Source organism: Carcharodon carcharias, chromosome 3 (assembly GCF_017639515.1).
Source record: "Carcharodon carcharias isolate sCarCar2 chromosome 3, sCarCar2.pri, whole genome shotgun sequence".
NCBI lineage: Eukaryota > Metazoa > Chordata > Chondrichthyes > Lamniformes > Lamnidae > Carcharodon > Carcharodon carcharias.
In genome coordinates, this window is record NC_054469.1 from 203,021,560 (window position 1) to 203,041,141 (window position 19,582).

A 19,582-nucleotide genomic window follows, 5' to 3' on the forward strand; every position below is an offset into this window, starting at 1 on the left:
TTAGCCAGTGGTGCAAAGACTAGGAGAATCAGGGGGAGATGGTGACATAATGGTAATGTCACTGGACTAGCAATCCAGAGGCCCAGGCTAATGCTATAGGGACCGGGTTCAAGCCCCACCATGGAAGTTGATGAAATTTAAACTCCAATTAATAAATCTGGAATGTAAAGCTAATATCATTGAAAGTGACCACAAAGCTATCATCAATTGTTGTAAAATCCTATCTGGTTCACCAATGTCCTTTTAGGGAAGGAAATCTATCTTCTTTACTTGTTCTGGCTTGCATGTGACTTCAGGCCCACAGTAATGTGGTTGACTCTTAACTGCCCTCTGAAATGACCTAGCAAGCCACTCAGCTCAAGGGCAGTTTGGATTGGGCAACAATTTCGGTCTTGCCAGTGACATCACATCCCATGGAAAAAATAAACAAGAATTGGGCAAGCGGTACAAGGCTGGTGAGGAAGAATTATTTTTGCGTAGCATTTTGGTAATGACCTAGAACTAGCTGCCTAAGAGTGTGGTGGAAGCAGGGGCTTTCAGTGATTTTAAAGTGACGTTGGATGTGCACTTGAGGGAAATAAATGTACAGAGCTAGGGAGCTAGTGGTGGATGGGGGATGATTGGGGCTGACTGGATTGCACTCTTGAGGGCTTGATGGGTTGATTGGCCTCCTTCAGTGGCATAATGACTCTGACTTGATAAACATGAGAACTTAAGAACTCAGAGCAGGAATAGGCCTTTCAGCTATTTGACCCTGCTCCACCATTCAATGAGATCATAACTGATATCTATTCCAAAACCATTTTCCTGCACTATCCCCTTATCCCTTGATGTTTTTAATATATAGAAAACTATCAATCTCCTTACATATGCTCAACGACTAGGTCTCAACAGCGCTCTGGGACAGAGAATTCCAAATAGTCGCCACCCTATTAGTGAAGAAATTCCTCCTCTCAATCTTAAATGGCTTGCCCCATAATCTGAGACTCTGCCATGGTTCTAGAACCCCCAGCCAAGGGAAAAGCCCTTCCTGCATCCACAATGTCGAGCCCTGTAAGAATTTTGTATGTTTGAATGACATCACGTCTCATTCTTCTAAACTTCAGAGAATAAAGGCCCAATCTATTTAATCTTTTCTCATAGGACAATCCCTTCATCCAGGAATTAATCTAGTGAACCTTTCTTGCCATAGAGGTAGTGCAACAATATCTCTCCTTGGGTAAGGAGGCCAAAACTGCATACAAGACTCCAGGTATGGTCTCACCAAGGCTCCATATAATTGCAGTATGGCATCCTTACTCCTGTGTATGTGAAGAGAAAAAGATTGGTGAGGTCATATGTAGGTCTCTTACAGTCAGAAACAGGGGAATTTATAATGGGGAACAAAGAAATGGCTGACATACTTTGGTTCTGTCTTTACAAAGGAGGACACAAATAACATACCAGAAATGTTGGGGTACACAGGGTTTAGTGAGAGGGAGGAACTGAAAGAAATCAGTATTAGGAGAGAAATGGTGTTGGGGAAATTGATGGGATTGAAGGCTGATAAATCCCCAGGGCCTGATAATCTACATCCCAGAGTACGTAAGGAAGTGGCCCTAGAAATAATGGATGCATTGGTGGTAATTTTCTGAGATTCTGTAGACTCTGGAACAGTTCCTGCTGATTGGAGGGTAACCAACGTAACCCCACTTTTTAAAAAGTGAGGTAGCGAGCAAACAGGGAATTATAGACCAGTCAGCCTGATGCCTGTAGTGGGGAAAATTCTAGAGTCCATTATAAAAGATTTAATAGCTGAGCACATGGAAAACAGTGGCAGAATTGGACAGAGTCAGCATGGATTTATGAAAGGGAAATCATGCTTGACAAATCTACTGGAATTTTTCAAGGATTTAACTAGTAGAGTTGATGAGGGGGAGCCAGTTGACGTGGGTATTTGGACTTTCAGAAGGCTTTCGACAAAGTCCCACATAAGAGATTGGCGTGTAAAATTAAAGCGCATGGGATTGGGGGTAGTGTATTGAGATTGATAGAAAACTGGTTGGCAGACAGGAAACAAAGAATAGGAATAAATGGGTCTTTTTCTGAATAGCAGGCAGTGACTAGTGAGGTACTGCAGGGATCGGTGCTGGGACCCCAGTTATTCACAATATATATTAATGATTTAGATGAGGGAACTGAATGTAACGTCTCCAAATTTGCAGATGGCACAAAGCTGGGTGAGAGGGTGAGCTGTGAGGAGGATGCAGAGATGCTTCAGTGTGATTTGGACAAGCTGAGTGAGTTGGCAAATGCATGGCAGATGCAGCATAATGTGGATAAATGTGAGGTTATCCAACTTTGGAGACAAAAACAGGAAGGCAGATTATTATCTGAATGTGGGGGGTGGGGGGGGGGGGGGTGGGGGTGGGGGGGGGTGGGGGTGGGTGGGTGGGGCTGGGGGGGTAGGGGGTGGGGGGGGTGGGGGTGGGGTGGGGGTGGGTGGGTGGGGCTGGGGGGGTAGGGGGTGGGGGGGTGGGGGTGGGGGTGGGTGGGGGGTGGGGTGGGGGTGGGTGGGGTGGGGGTGGGGTGGGGGTGGGTGGGTGGGGCTGGGGGGGTAGGGGGTGGGGGGGGGGTGGGGGTGGGGTGGGGGGGGGGTGGGGGTGGGTGGGTGGGGCTGGGGGGGTGGGGGGTGGGGGTGGGTGGGTGGGGCTGGGGGGGTAGGGGGTGGGGGGGGGGGGGTGGGGGTGGGTGGGTGGGGCTGGGGGGGTAGGGGGTGGGGGGGTGGGTGGGGCTGGGGGGGTAGGGGGTGGGGGGGTGGTGGGGGGGGTGCAGAACCCTGGGTCACAGTCTGAAGATACAGGGTAGACCATTTAGGACTGAGCTGAGGAGAAATTTCTTTACCCAGTGAGTGGTGAGCCTGTGGAATTCATTACCACAGCAAGTAGTTGAGGCCAAAGCATTGTATGTTTTCAAGAAGGAGTTAGATATAGCTCTTGGGGTAAAAGGGATCAAAGGATATTGGGGAAAAAGTGGGAGCAGGCTATTGAGTTGGATGATCAGCCATGATCATAATGAATGGCACAGTAGGCTCGAAGGGCTGAATGGCCTACTTGTAGTTTCTATACTCAAATCCTCTTGTAATAAAGGCTAACATACAATTTGCCTTATTAATTGCTTGCTGTTCTTGCATGTTAGCTTTCAGTGATCAAGGACACCCAAGTTCCTTTGAAGTTCAAAACTTCCCAGCCTCTCACCATTTAAGGAAAATTCTGTATTTCCTACCAAATTGGATAGCCTCACATTTCTCCACATTGCATTCCAGCTGCTAAATTTTTGCCCACACCCTTAGCCTCTCCAAATCCCCTTGAAGCGTCTTTGCACCCTTCTCACAACTCATTCTTCCACATAGTTTTATGTCATCCGCTAACTTGGAAATATTGCATTTAACCCCCACATTCAAATCATTGATATAGATTGTGAATAGTTGGGGCCCTAGCACTGATCCTTGTGGTACCCCAGTAATCATAACCTGCCAACCTGAAAATAACCCATTTATTCCTACTCTTTGTTTCTGTTCGTTAACCAGTTCTCAATTCATGCCAATATATAATCCCATGAGCTCTAATTTTAGTTATTAACCTCTTGTCAAAAGCTTATCAAAAGCTTTCTGAAAATAAATATACCACATCTACCAGTTCCCCCTTGTCTATTCTGCCAGTTACGCCCTCAAAAAAAAACTCCCAACAGGTTTATTCAACATGATTTTTCTTTCTTGGCTCCATGTTGACTGCCCAGTCCTACCATTATTTTCTTAGTATCCTGTTATCACATTTTTTGTTACAGTTTCTAGCATTTTCCCTACTATTGACGTCAGGCTAACGGATCTGTATTTCCACATTTTTTTCTCTCTCTGTCTCTCAAATAGTGGGGTTACATTTGCCACCTTCCAATCTGCAGGAACCATTCCAGAGTCTATAGAATTTTGAAAGATGACCGCCAATGCATCTGTTATCTGTAGATAAGAACCACCTTCCATTGCTGTATTTGGTTTATCATATCTAGTATGAGGTTTTTCCAACCTATTCAATCACATCCTTCTGGAATCTGAAAACCATTGTTTCTGTTGACACGTTGACACCTGTACGATGTGCACCTCTGAACTTAGCTTCTCTTTCTTTAAGCTTACTACCATTGTACATTTTCCTGTTTGGTATTTTGCACATGTTCACCCTATATCTAAATTGATTCCATTTGCTGCATATATTTCAAAATCCTTAACGATGCATGTTGATGTTTCAAGTTTAGTTTAATCAATTTTTAGGGGGGAAAAAAGTAACACAAACAGCTAAGGATTTGATTACACTGTATAACAACTTATTGGTGCCCAAAGCCTGTAACCTCACGAAAATGTACCTTTTTTTTGTGTCATTAGTCTGTTTTGAGTCATTATTGAATAGAATTTTCCACAGTTTTCAAACTGCAAGCTCATCTGATTGATGCAGTTTCTGTATTTGATGCCTTGCAATGACATTTCTATTAATAGCATTATTTTCTTTTGGGTAGCTGGCATTGTCTTTCAGAAACGAAGGGGTTCTATTTACAAATGGTTCTTAAAGAAAATTTTGAATGCTACTATTGTTATAATATTAAAACTGGCAGTGAATATGTTTAGATTTGTAATTAATTACTTTGTATGTGCAACATATAATTTGTTTCAGGAACATAATATTAATTTTAGGAGTATTTGCTGCATTTTGGATGTTAATTCTAAAGCAACTAAGCTACTTTGATGGAACTGGCCACAAGGTGGTGCAATAAGACGTATTTCAATAACTTGGAGTCTGGAAATCCCAATTTTCAGAACTGGAACTAATAATACATGAACTACCAACTGATCCATTCTCCTTTTTAAAAGGGAGATTATTTTCATATATTTTTAAAAGTGCAAACAGAAGTTGAAATGCAGTCCATTCAAACTTAAATTTACATTGATAGTAAATAATAAAATTGTAATTTCAAAAGTACCTAATCATTTAATATTTATGACAGGTTATAGTAGAAATTATTTACTTAAATACAATTACTATAGGGAAGAAAATGAAACTTTGTTTTGATATCTGTAGACCTAAACAGTGTAAGAAGCTGATCAAAATATACCTCAAATTTTGAAGCTCAGAGATCGTTGATTTTATTTTGCTAGTATTGTGCCATCAAGTGACTGAGTGCTATTATTTTCACTGTAAAAGCATTTCAATAGCCATCACATGATGCCAAAACCTGTGTATATACAGTATTTTGCTTCTCATCAAGACAGTAGTATACAATGAGTATACAACAGATGACATAAACTGAATACATGATTCTTTCAAATTTCTTTGGTAAAATTAATCTGTTTAACAAAATCTGGAATTAAACATTTAATTATTTCTCTAAGCAAACTGTTAAAGGTCTAATTTCTTCTCCCATTTCAAGGTGTCCTCCTTGCACTAAATATTGTTTGTGTATTTTTGTAATGTGATAGGTATCTACAGCGATTATCTAACACACTCTCAAGCACATAGTATATGTTATTTCAATACTTTGAGTGGTGCTGTAGGATATTAGCCTTCCAGTAAGTAGGACACTGAGGCAAATCAAGCTTGAATTGGAATTTAAATTCATACATTCTTATTAGGCAAGTTGGGACCATGTGTGGCAGAGAATTTTCTGTTTATAAAATTACACTGCCTGCTGTTCTATAGCAATTAGCTTTAATAATGCAAATTGTAGAATTGTCTGATTTTTTTATTTTTCTGTGCTTTTAATTTGAAGGAGAAAACTTGATGTGATGAATCAACAATAAACAGATCCAAGAGACCCTTTTGAGACCTCTTTATTAGGGAAATTACATCCCATTGAGGACGATCTTTTTGAGATTTTGTTCAGAAGATTAAAGATGCTCTTAATTTCAAGTTGTGCTATATTTTCAGGTGTGGCAGCTTATGTTGGATGGCAGAGCTCATCAATCCTTAAACCTCTTCTTCAACAAGGACTCAGTGATGCCGAGGAGTTTGTGATTTATAAAGCCCTCAATGCCCTGACCTGCATGTGTCAGTTGGGACTTCTGCAAAAACCTCACATCTATGAGTTTGCCAGTGACATTGGTGAGATTGAGTTTTGCATAAAAGGTGTTTTCCTTTTTTAAAAAACTAGCGTTTTTGTGCTGAAACACACCATTAAAATGAGTAGTGGTCACCAACGGCAATCTCCACCAAGTGGCTACTCATTGAGTCCAGACATAGTGTCAAACAGGCTGTTCAACCATGCTGCAGAGCTGAGACCATTCCTAACTTAACCAAGTATGCTTTCTGATTTGGTGGATGGGGAGGGGGCTGCAGTGGGTGGTGTGGTTGTGTGGAGAAAAAGGTGCTGTGTGTTGTCCAGATAGTGATTGGAAGCAAGAAGTTTAGCTGATTTTCCTCTCCCTGGACTGGGGCCCCAAGGCAAATTCTGGCACTCCTGATGTTGTGGATGAAATCAGGTAACATATGGGAAATTGAATTTAAGATCTGTATGCACGTTGTCTTTACAAATTAAGTGATGGAGGAGTAGAAAACAATAATTAAACATCTCTCGCTACATTTAATTTTTTTTAAAAGGTTTTGCTTTATGCCATTCTTGAATGACTGGCTACCTTATTCACTGTTCAATTAAGCATTTCAAAAACTTCTAAAGAGAATGTTTTGTGGTTAGTAGATTTTCTCTTGTGTGTGTAGATAAAAGCTGAACAGTTAGGAACAGTTCTTGTAAGGACATCAGTATGATTCATAATTAACAATCCTAAGTAATTTATAAGGATCAGAAAAGCATTTAATGAGACATGGGAATTAGCCTGTTAAAGAGAAATCACTCGAAAAATCCAAGAAATTGGGTGATCAGTAACCCTGTAAAGAGCTAGTTGAAATTTTGCTATTTTTGTCCTGTTTTTGTTACAGTTTAATTTATTTGTTTTTTGGGTGCAAATCCATTTTTGGAATTTAACTGCTTATAACAAAATGCAATCTTGGGAGTACTTTCTATCTGAAGAACAGCTGTAGATCTTTTTAAAAAAAGCAATCTATTTAATGAGGGCACAAAGAAAAAAGAAAACACCATCAGACTTATCAATGAAATTATGCTGCCAGCCCCTATTCCTAATTATTATTGGAGGGGGAAAATTGTAAATAATTTCAGAGGGAACTTTGGGAATTACCTTCCTGAATGTCTTCGGCAGTCATGCAAGGTCTGAGACACACTGGGTACAGTAGTAACCTAATGTTACGGTTATGGTACTGAACTAGGGCTAGCAATCCAGAGGTCATGAGTTCAAATACCAGTGATGAAGGGAGTGCATGTGGAAGATGGTGGATGAAGCCAATTAAGAGGGCTCTGTGTGCTGAATAGTGTCACGCTTCCTGCATTTTTTTGGAGCTGCACTCACCCAAGCAAGTATAGAGTATTCCATCACACTCTTGATTTTTGCCATGCAGATGGTGGAAAGGCCTTGGGGGGGTCAGGAGGTGAGTCATTAGCCATAGAATACCCATCAGCTGATCAGCTTGGCTGGAGCCACAACTAGTTGTGGAGCACAGGCCTTCAGTATTATAGCTGGGATGTTAAAGTGCCCATAGCAATTGCTGTATCCAGTGTGCTCAGCCGTTTCTTGATATCATGTAGTGTGACTCGAATTGGCTAGAGACTAGATTCTATGATGATAGGAGCCTTAGCACATCTGGCTGAAGATGGTTGCAGACGCTTCTGCCTTATCTTTTGTACTCAACATGTTGGGCTTTGTCACCATTGAGGATGGGATGTTCATTGAACCTGCTCCTCCCATCTGATTTCTGTGCACAGTGAGTTTTTGACTGCTGCCATAAAGAATATTGGGGATATAGCTTCCAGGGTAAGATTATGATTTTCTTTGAAGGATTGGTAGGATTGACAGACATCTGAAAGTGGATTTCTGCAGCAATTGAGTAAATGCAATGCTGTACACTTCTCGCATTTATCTGTCTGTGTTTAAATTGTTAATTTTGTTTAAATTGCTTGAATTAACTTGTCCAAAGTGCAGAAGACACTATCCAGCTACATCTCTCTGTAGCTTTGTGTGTTGTGCCAAGGTTTGGTTTTTTTAACATGCCTCTTTACCTTTTTATATTAGCACCTTTTTTGTGCCACCCAAATCTCTGGATACGTTATGGAGCTGTAGGGTTCATAACAGTGGTAGCACAGCACCTGAATATTGCTGATGTCTACTGTAAATTGATGCCATATCTCAGCCCATTCATCTCCCAACCAATAATACAGGTACAGTAAAAGTAATTTGGTTTGTTCTATAGTTTACTGGTTTGCATTTGATTGTTTTGTAACAAGCTCTAGCAGTTTTTTATTCTTCTCTGTACTTAATTTCATATAATATGATTTGGCAATTTAAATTATTTAATTATGTTAGTCAAATGAGATTATTGTCAGGGTATCTTTAAATTGTGCTCACAATGATGCTGGGGCTTATTGCAGTATATCAAGTACTAGGTTTTCTTCAGCTGGAAATTGCGTTGGCTACCTTGATTCCTACCAACCAGCCACAGACTGATAGTTGTAAATGCCTGAGAGTAAGTTGTCTGTCTATTTTCGTGATCATGATTGAACTAAAGCACTAATCCAAATATGTCTTCAGCGATATTAGGTTGGGACACTTTGAAATCACATTAGTTCATTCACAAATGCAGAATTTCTTCGTTGAGTAGATTAAGTATCATATTGTGGTTTTCATGTTTGTAGAGTGAGTCCTTCTGTAGTTCCAACTGCAGTAAACCACACTTCAGTAATAGTTCCATACATGAAGAGCCTAAAACAATTTTGGTATATCACTTTGCTATATGTTATCTCCATGTATCCATACATTTATATTGTTTCACCTGAATGATTGTGGAAATGTCAAGTGGAAAGCCAGTTGAATTACTTTGTTACCTTTGCCATTGAAGGTGGGTGGTGTAATATTTTTACCTGTTTGTCAGTCTGTCAATCTGTTTGTGAACAATATATCTCAAACTACTGGACAGATTTCAGTGGAACTTGCTAGACAGGATCTGGTCCAAAGAAGAACCAATGAGTTTTTGGTGAAGATCTGGATCCTGGAATTTTTTAAAGGATCTGTTAATATTAGCAAATAGGGCAAATGACCCTTTCTTTTTTTGAGAGTGTGGTGAGTTTTATTTAGAATGTTGTTGATTATCTCTGTTGTGGTGGAATTTGTCACAGCTGACAAAATGAAGCAGAATTTTCAGAGCAGCTTGTGGATGTGGATTGACCTGAAGCCTTCTCAGTGAGCTGGAAGCTCTTAATAAAAATAATTCTTTTTTCAGCTTTATAGTTAGAGAGCATAAGCCAGGCAGGCAAAAGCCTCAAGGAAGAGCTGCGTAATGTAATAATGTTGAGCTAGAACAGCATGTGTATGCACTCTAGTGAGTGCCCTGTTCACTTGTTAATGAATGTCTTTCAGACTTTAAACTTTTTTTGTAGCATAGCCATAATACAAAGTTCATTAAAAAGAATACAGATAGGAACATTGGAATTCATGAATGAATCAGTAAGATTTTCAGCCAGCCGGTTTCGAACTTAATCAGCCTGGCACAAAAGGAATTGATTGTCAACGTGAATTGCTTTTGTTCTTGAATGCTTCTTATGGCCTGTTTGAAAAGAAGCATTGGCTGAGGCCTGAGAACAGAACATCAAAAACACAGCCTTGTAGGCCATGTAGTGACATAAATAAAGGGAGGAAAAACTGATTCAAATTCATATTTTAGCGCAGCACCATCTTCAGTTGTTCTGACTCCGTAGGTACTTTGCTGAAGATCAAGCTTATATCTTTTAGAGATGATGCTAGGTGAGGTCTGATTTACAATACAGATATTAACCTGCGTTTTTAGTTCAGTTGTATTCGTATTTCAAACAGCTTGTTTTGGAATGTTTACAGATAGACAAGGAAATTGTGTTGTTGAGTGTTCTCAAGGAGCCTGTCAACCGTTCCATATTTGATTACGTGTTACGATCAAAGGACATATTGAACTTGTACAAGCACTTGAACTCACGCCAGAAAATACGCAATGGACTCCTGCTGGAATGTCCACTTCCAGAGGATCCAACTATTGCACAGCTGTTAAAGAAACTACTTTCTCAGGTAATACTCAACATATGCCTGAATATAGAGAATCTTCAATTGCATTGACCATTTGGATGAGGCACCGAGGACAAAAGCTGGGACTGTTTGTCTTAAGACAACTAGGTTGAATTGTTAAATAACATAACCTCAAGCCAGTCTGAGTTTAATTGTTTGATGATGGAATTTGGCAGACTGGATGGAAGTAATGATGAATTTTGGTCTCCATGCCAATATCGGATTTTCTTTGTGTGTTTTAAGATTTTTTTTTCTGCAACATGTTATGATGTCTGATACATGGCAGACCTGTGCTAATGGACTTATGTATACATGTAAAAACAAATGAAATCAGGTTAGTTTGTTGCTCATATAACAGCTATCCATTATAGCAGTCTTGAGAGTAATTAAAATCTACATATCTTTCACCTACTAAAAATAGTGCCCTTTATAACTTTTACTCCATCTAAATTAAATGTAATTTTCTTTACAACATCAATGTGATGATGTTAATCCACCTCTTTCAGTCAAAAGTTAGAATAAGCTTTTAAACATTAAGGGAAAAAAATTGAAATCTAGACACATGTAATGCATTCTTCAGTCATTTTTTAAAAATATATTCATTATGAAAATATTGATTTGATTGACTTATCTGTGCTGTTCTGGAGCTATTCTTTGGCGAGCACTTATCTATATAGTATATTTAGCGAATACCCAAACAAACTATAAAAGCTGTCAGCTGCCTGACCCAGGAATACACATATTAAAACAGAAAATGCTGGAAATACTCTGCAGGTCTGACAGCATCTTTGGAGAGAGAAACAGACAAACCAAGCATTTTAAATCAATGAACTTTTCATTAGAACTGGGAAAAGTTGGAGATGAAATGGGTTTTAAACAAATGAAAGGGAGAGGGTGAGAAAAATAATATAAGGGAAGGTCTGTGATAGCATGGGCAGGAGAGATTAAATGACAAAAGGGCTTATGGTACAAAATCAGAATGAGTGATAATGGGTCAGGTAACGAAATGCCTAGAGGAGGTGTACATGACATTTTAGTATACTATATTCACATCTCATGATACAGTCTGCCCTACACTGGGAAAACCAAACAGATTGGGGACAGATTTGCCAAACACCTCCATACAGTCCGCAAGCATGTCTCTGAGCTTCCAGTCATCTGTAATTTTAACTCTAGAGGAGATGTACATGACATCTTGAACAGCTGCTCTCCGAAAATAAAAAAAAAAGTTAAACAAGAGAGAGAAAAATCCAATCCGGCAATGAAATAGGAAATAAAATGGGGACCAGAAGTTTGAATTCAAAAATTGTTGAACTCAATGTTGAGTCCAGAATGCTGTAAAATACCCAGTTGAAAGATGAGATGCAGCTACTTGAGCTTGTGTTGAGCTTCACACTGCAGGAGGCTAAGGTCAGAAAGGTTAGCGAGGGAACAAGGTGAAGAGTTAAAATTACAGACGACTGGAAGCTCAGAGACATGCTTGCGGACTGAATGGAGGTGTTTGGCAAATCTGTCCCCAATATGTTTGGTGTTCCCAATGTAGGGCAGACTATATCATGAGATGTGAATCTAGTATACTAAACTGAAAGAAATAGACGCTTGATAGTACAAAGCTTGAGTATTCCTGAATAAAGCTGACATGCTGTCAAAGCTTTGTCTTGCACTCATCAGAACAGATGCAAGAATACCAAATTACAAAGGGAACAACAATTTGTATTGCATGAGAAAAGGCTGCTGATTGATTGGCAAGTCAACTCTAGTTGAGGCATTGTGAAGGAGAATGCACCAGGGAAGAGTTATCCACCAAGCTTTTGTTTAAATGCAAAAACTTTAAATTGAAAAAAGCCAATTAATCAGCATACTTTTCTCGTGCTGCATAAATTGTTGTTCCCTTTGAAATTTGGTATTCTTCTGTCTGTCCTGATGAATGCAAAATGAAAAGCTTCAACAGCATGTTTCTTTTTTCAGCAATACTCAAACTGAAAGAAGTACAAGAAAATTGTTTCATTTTGAAGGAATGTTTTGGGCCATGGATGATGAGGAGAAGAGAGGTAAAAGGGGAGGTATTGCATCTCCTGGGCTTGCATGGAAATGTGCTGTGGAAGTGGGAAAGGATGTTAGGATAATTGAGGACTGGACCAGGGTATTGTGGAGGAAATGGTCCCTTTGAAATGCTGAAAGGAAAGAGGAGGGAAAGATGTGTTTGGTGGTGGCATCTCGCTAGAGACGGTGGGAATAGTGGTGGATGATCTGTTGAATGTGGAGGCTGGTGAGCTGGAAGGTGAGGACATGGGGAAACCAATCCTGACTTTGGGAGGAAAGGAGTGAGAGTAGAATGCACTAAATGGAACGGATGCACACAAGAGCCCTGTTAACCATGGTGGGTGCTGGTGTAATCCTTAGTTGAGAATTTAGGAAGATATATCGGAAGCGCAAGAATAGAAGGCTTCATTGGAACAGATGCGATGGAGAAACTGGAAGAATAGAATAGAACATTTGTGGGGGTAGGGTGTGAGGAAATATAAGCAAGGTAGCTGTGGGAGTTGGTGAGCTTAAAGTGAATATTGATAGGCTATGACTGGAAATGCAAAGAACCCAAGGAAGGGAGGAATTGGAGGTGGACCATGTGATGCTAGGAGAAAGTTGGAAATTGGAAGCAAATTTTCCAGTTCAGGTGAGAGCAAGAAATAGCACCAATGTAGCCATCAATGTGTCAAAACAGGAGAGCGAGGGAGCCTGAGTAGGACTAGAACAAAGAAAGTTCAACATATCCCACAAAAAGCAGGCAAAGCTAGGACTATGCGAGTACTCATGGCAACACATTTTATTTGGAGGACAGGAGTGGAGTTAAAGGAGATGTTATGAGAACAAGTTCATCCAGGTGGAGGAGGATGGTGGCAGATGGGGACTAGTTGGGCCTGCATTAAAGGAAAGTTAGTTTTCAGACCAACCTCATAGGGGTTGGAGGTGTAGAGGGATTTGGATGTCCATGGTAAAGAGTGGTGGTTAGGGCCAAGATACCAGTAACTATTAGAAGTGCTGGAGGTCATTGGAACAGTCACAGATGTAGGTTGGAAAAGACTGGACAAGGGGAGAAAAAAAGAGAATTGAAATAGGAGGAAGAGTTCAGCGGACAGGGACAGGCTGTTTCACAATTTTGTGAAGGAGATAGAAATGACAGTTTGTGAACTTTGAGATTGGAGGTCAAAGAGGGAAGATCTGCAGAGGAATTGAGGCCAGTGACAGTCCTGGAAAGGGTGGCTTGATATCCGGTGGTGGGGTCATGGTCCGGGGAAGGCAGGAGGAAATGTTGGAGAATTAGCATTTGGCCTCCACTAGGCAGAGGTCGGGTTCTCAGGCAACAACAGTACCTACCCTTGTCAGCAGATTTGATGACAATGTTAGGGTTGAACCTAAACAGAGAATGGAGTGCTGCAAATTCCAAGGGAGACAGGTTAGAGAGAGAGGAAGAGAAGCAGAGAAATTGAGAGGGCTGATGTCACTCTGGCAGCCCTCACTGAAAAGATCTAGAGATGGTACAAGGCCAGGGGCTGGAGGTCCAGATAAAGGGAGACTGCTGAAGACAAGTAAAAGGAGTCTTCTGTGTGGGATAACACTTCTGACCAAAGTAGTGGGCACAGAAGTGATGGCAAAGGAGTCAGCATTGTGTCGAGCTCAAAAGCCATTTGAGATGCAGGCATAAGGGAATGAAGCTGAGGCCTTTGCTAAGGACGCACTGTTCAGGGTTGGGGAGGGGAAGGTTGTGAATACACTGCCCAGGATGAGATTGGAAGAAGAGATAGGGTCAGAGGGAGGTGATGGGGAAAAAGAGGATCCGGAGTGGGGGGTGCGTTGGTACTCGTGAATAATTGAAGCTTGACATGCTGCTCACCGAAAGGAAGGATAAAAGTTTTTATTAACGAACCAGATGAAGCAATGGATGAAATGACACTGCAGACCTGAACAGTTTTGAGATAGTGAGTTGGTGTTGCTGCTGAGAGAGGTATGTGACGTCGTATGACATTGAGTGTGGATATCAGGATTCAGTGAGAACAGCAGTTCGACGAATGCCAACTGTCTAGGAGACATTTTTAATAGTTGATGGATCCCAAACATGGAGGGTGAAATTTCAGTAGGGATCCACGTGGAATAAGTTGGAGCAGGAAACAAGGAAGATTGTGGCTGTGAAAGCAAATTTTGCTAAATATCTGATCAGTCATGAGAAGAGAAACAGAATGTAATGAAGGCAAAAAATGTAGAAGAGACAAATGGAAATGCTGTCTTCAAAGTGGGCATTCCTGGAGGAGAGTACAGGAATAGAGAAATTTGACAATTTACTGTAGTTTATCGATCTAAAATTCTGAACAGCTCATTAGACAGTTGACCAGACAATTAACTGTATGTAGAACTAAAAACTATGAACTAGATAAATTCACATAAGAGCAAGGAGGTACAGGGTTATTAGTTCCAGAATTAGTGAGGAAGTTAATGGCATGTTTTAGAATGGTAGGATAGATAGGGCAATGCTTTTTTTCATTCCCAAAGCATTGCTATGTTACCACTATATGAAACTTTTTCTTAGCTACATGAATTTATTTAATACTGTTACTGGCCTATAGAAACCTCTAGCATCACCAGTATAAAAATAGGTTAGCACATTTTTAACATTGTCCTGTAGTTCAGTTTAATTTTTACAGCAGTCCAAAGCATTAAGAACTTTATCAGTTATTTTTGTAATAGAAATTGTTCAACTGCATGTATTTTTCTGTCAACTTTTCCCATTACAAGTCCTTGTGTCCACATTATTAATGGAAACCATTTGCGCAATTGTCACATCGTCATTTTGTCCTTCAACCAGTGGTAGCACTGACCTTCTTGGCTGCGTTCCAGAGAAACCTCAATCAACTCTGTTTCCCAGATTGTTGTAAGTTTTCATTAATTAACAAGTAACATAAAATCAAGGCATTACTTAAAATAAGGATAGAATGTATGATATTAAAGTGGAGATTGAATTGTATCTGTTTTTCATGGCCTAATTATTCCCCAACCCTGCTTTACCTGAACGCTATCTCTCAATTTCCAGCTGTTTCTGATAAAATGATTTATCATGTGACTCATTGTCTCAATGTAGGGGATGACTGAAGCAGATGAAGACAAGCTATTAGCTCTGAAGGATTTCATGCTAAAGTCAAACAAGGCCAAAGCCAATGTGGTGGACCAAAGCCACATGAATGACAGCAGTCAGAGTGGTGTGTTTGACCTGGCTGCTCTAGGAATTCCTGGAAGACACATTGACCTTGTCAAGACAAAACAAGAAAATGATGATAAACGAGGTAGAGCTCTTTTTTTCTCTTGTTTGTTTATAATTGGGAGCAACAGGATTATGTAATTATGGAATGAATATGATGCAACTTTTTGATTCAGAATTCAAAAAAGAAGCATGGCCTGTAGATGCATTCTAAGCCTTTGTAGAACTGGCAATCGTACTGATGTTAGAAGGCTGGATTTTGCAATAAGTATAACAGCGAGGTTATCAGTGCTCACCATTATTAGATAAAAAGACATCAGCATCCAACATCACATGCATAGTTAATTAAGAACAAAAATCAGGAAGTTGCTGTCTGAGTTGCCCAGCTGCTCCACAAGCTTTTCTATGCCAGTAGCTTACTGAGAGATTTATATTCTATAACTGGTTTAATTTTTGACACTAGATTATGACTTACAATATTTTTGCAATTATTGTGTGTGACAAAGACCAAATATCATGCAATACCTTTAAGCAGTAGATTTCCAGAGAAATAAGCAATGCAGCCATGTTTTCTTTCTCTGGGTAGAGCATTGTCGTTGTTGTTCCTTTCCAATCAATCCTCCTCTTCTCTACAACTTGATCAAAAAAACTTGAGTTCTCTATAGTCTGATTCTCACATATCTTGTAATTGGTTATGACATGACGTGTTATTATGAACAAGTTCCCTAGAAAATATATATTTCTGACAAAACAACATATGCCAGCATGTTTTTATCCTGTCATAATTGTTCTACTCCTCTTAAAACAGCCTTGGCTAACTGTTTCCTAACATGGCCATGAAAACAAGTAAGAGACAAAAATCCTAATCCTATAATTTCAGCAAACAGTTAAAGCGGATTGTCAGCTAACCTGACAAGTCAAGTCCCAAAGCAACCTGGGAATGAATCATTTTAACCAATTCAGTATTTTCAGAGACAGTACAGCTCTGCAAGATATCTATAAGTAAACCGGACTCAAAAACTTTAATCATGAGGTTAAAGCAAATCCTAGCCCTAAGTGTATATGTGTATGTAACTAGGATATTTTACAATTAAACACTTGAAGAGCTTGAAGTTGAGTTATTTACCCACTAGAAACTAACCAAAAAAAATTAAGGGTTATCCATCAAGTGCAGGTGAATTTTTAATACTGTGGTAAGTTTTAATTACTGTCAAACAACCTCTCTAATTATTGGTAGAATTTTTAAAAACTTTTTATTTTTCTCTTTTTTTTCCCCTCTATCAACCCCTTCTTCTTTTCCCCCTCTTTATTTCATTTTCTGTACATCATTTAATATTGATTTAAGAGTTAGTTGCACTTCCTGGCTTAGACTCTATGTTTCAATGAGGGTTCTCCAGTCTGGTTGAAGATGTACCTGTTGCTTGGCCCGCTTACTCAGTTCCCAGATCCCCTTTAGAGAATGAAACTCTGAATCACTAAATCTGAATCATTAAATTGCTGTGCAAATTGCTCACATAAAACCTGTGGGAAGCTGTAAGTGATAAGTGCCATTTGTTTGCTGCTGATCACAAAACTGAGGTCGGGAGCTTAGAAATACACCTTTTCATTAGATAGAACATGAAGTGTATGTTGATTGGCAGTAAAGTTTGTGCTGTGCCACAATTTTTTGTGTATAGTAGTGGCCTTTTAAAATGTGATGATATAAAATGTCGCTTCCAACCCTTTCCAGACACTTTCACGCTCAGTAGCTTTTAAAACACGAGTTTGTTAATACCCAGTGATCACCATTGATCAATGGGTGGGGGTTCTGCAATAAGTACATATGACTGCCATATTTACATACTCTTGCAGGGGGAAGTTTGCTTCAAAACTCTGTGCATTGCTTGAGTCATTGCACTACAACACTGGAAAAATCACTGGTGCAATTTATTCCTTGCTTAAAGCAATGATGCTTTGAAATTGAACCATAAATATAACTTTATTTTTACCTACATTGTACATTAAAATGAAAAGAAAAACTGCTAAGCAATGTGGTCTTGTAACATTGATATAGATATTCTTCTAAGTATGTGTGGAATAATTGTGGCTTAGCCAACAACTAAATTCATTTTTTGGAATTTGGCTTTAACAGAACATTCAGGGTTTTTGGACTGTTTATCTCAAAACAATTAGGATCAACACATACCTAGGTATAGGAATGAGCTCCCAACGTTAATTATGTCAATGAATTTCCGGAAAGAACAATTAAATCGAACAAATATATTGATATTTTCAAATAAGTCCCCTGCCTTTCTGAAGGAGTCATACTGATGACCTTCAGTGAATCATTTTTTGAAAATATGTATTCTTTTTGGATTTTGGTTTTTGCAGTGGTTGGTCCCGAGAAATGAGACTGCGTTAGGTTTTTTTCATGTGCAAACATGGTAATTTGTGCCAGAATTTCTGTTTAACAGAAGCAGATTGGCCTCATTATAAAATGATCTAGTTCAAATTTTTTCCAAGTTATATTTGTAGACTTTTTTCAATCATAGTTTCTTTCTAATTTGGAATACATCAAATTGTTATTAAACTAAGTAGAAAAAGCAAATTGAAAATTCTGGTTAAAGTCCTGATGAGTTATCAGTTTGAAGACCAGAATTATAATTTCTAAATAGTTGATAAGATTGCATAAGATAATTACCTAGCTGAACTCAATTTTGTCTTTCGGTATCCAATATCAGCAAGAAGACATGTGAAACAGGACTCAAATTTGAACGAAGAATGGAAGAGCATGTTTGGCTCTCTTGAACCTTCAAACATTGTTCAAACTAAAGTCCTTGCAGCCCCTGGGGACCAGGAAAATGCCACTGGGAAGAGTCTCCGATCAGAGTCTTCACCAGGGATGATGATCACCACTAATCCAGCTTTGCAACAGGTTAATAGAAACTTCACCATGTTTAAATTAATTTTTCTCATTTATTTCTGTTGTTGACTTTCATGGTATTGCCTGACTGTTTCACAGTTATCATTTAATAATGGCATTGATATGCTAGGTCAGGCATTGTGTGGTTTTCTCCATAACACCCTTAACCCCATCCTCAGAAAATGGTCCTGAATACGCTAGCATGATATTCTGTTTCTGAAGCTGCCTACCTTAGAAAAGAGGATTTAGCCCATCTGATGCATCCAGTCACCTCAGTGATCTAAATCTCTAAGACTTGAGCATATTGTTTTCATTACTCCTGCAACCTTTGTTAAGAGTTTCAGGTACTGATATTGCAGGAAAATTGGGCTAGCAGGCTTTCATCATGTTTTCTACCCAGTTTTTTTCTGTTGATCACTTTCTGCCCTGTTGCATCTTGTACAGTAGATTGTTTATGTACTTTTCATGTCATATAACATCCAAAAAGTCATGCAGAAACATTTCAAATTAATGTCTTGTGCAGTTTCCTAACGTTTGAACATGTCTTCAAAAATGATCACAAGTCGAATTCCAGGAATGATAGAGCTCTGATATGGGGACAGACTTTTAAGGATTTGTTCTGATGTTAAAGTATCTTTTAATGTTTTGGTTTTTCTTTTTTAGTAACTTTGCAACATTTTTGAATTTTTTATTAATGGTTTTTTTTAGGAGGAACAATTCTTATTTGCTCATCATCGTAAGATGTGTTTTTAAACATCCTAGAAAATAATTAATTATTGCTGCTAAGTTACCAGAAGACTTACTAAGTGAAGTATTTATAGGGCTTGAGCAGCACACCACTTCCATTTCCTTTTCCACTGAATAAAAATACCCAATCTCTGCCCCATTCTGGGTGTCATGCAGCCAGGTTGTGTTAAAATGACTCAGTAATGCCATTGAAAGATGTGAATGTAGCAAGACTTTAAACTGTAAATAACAATTCTGCTAAAGATGTGCCTGAGATGCAATGAAAGAGCTAAAGTTGTGTGTTGATTGACATGCACAAGCATGAACCATAGAACAGGTTGATAGGCAACATTTTGTAGCCTACAGCCTTGATCCATCTACCTTGTTGGCTAGTCTTACCATATTCCTTTGAGTATGCCATCTTCTCATACAGGCTCTGTAGTTAATTTATTGTTGAATCTTAACTGTTTTATACGTTGCCATCTTATGGGAAATATCTTCACAAACCAGGTTGAGCCGCCTTGCCACA

The 19,582-nt window shown here is 39.3% G+C and overlaps 1 protein-coding gene across 1 annotated transcript in view; it reads left to right on the forward strand.

Moving 5' to 3' along the window:
- Positions 1-19,582, forward strand: part of pik3r4 (phosphoinositide-3-kinase, regulatory subunit 4) — an 80,838-nt gene that overhangs the window by 17,030 nt on the left and 44,226 nt on the right. Inside the window, exons 6-10 of the mRNA XM_041185041.1 lie at positions 5,952-6,125; positions 8,162-8,307; positions 9,977-10,180; positions 15,309-15,510; positions 18,146-18,339. Of these exons, the coding sequence (XP_041040975.1) occupies positions 5,952-6,125; positions 8,162-8,307; positions 9,977-10,180; positions 15,309-15,510; positions 18,146-18,339 (920 nt within the window). The remainder of the gene's footprint in view (positions 1-5,951; positions 6,126-8,161; positions 8,308-9,976; positions 10,181-15,308; positions 15,511-18,145; positions 18,340-19,582) is intronic.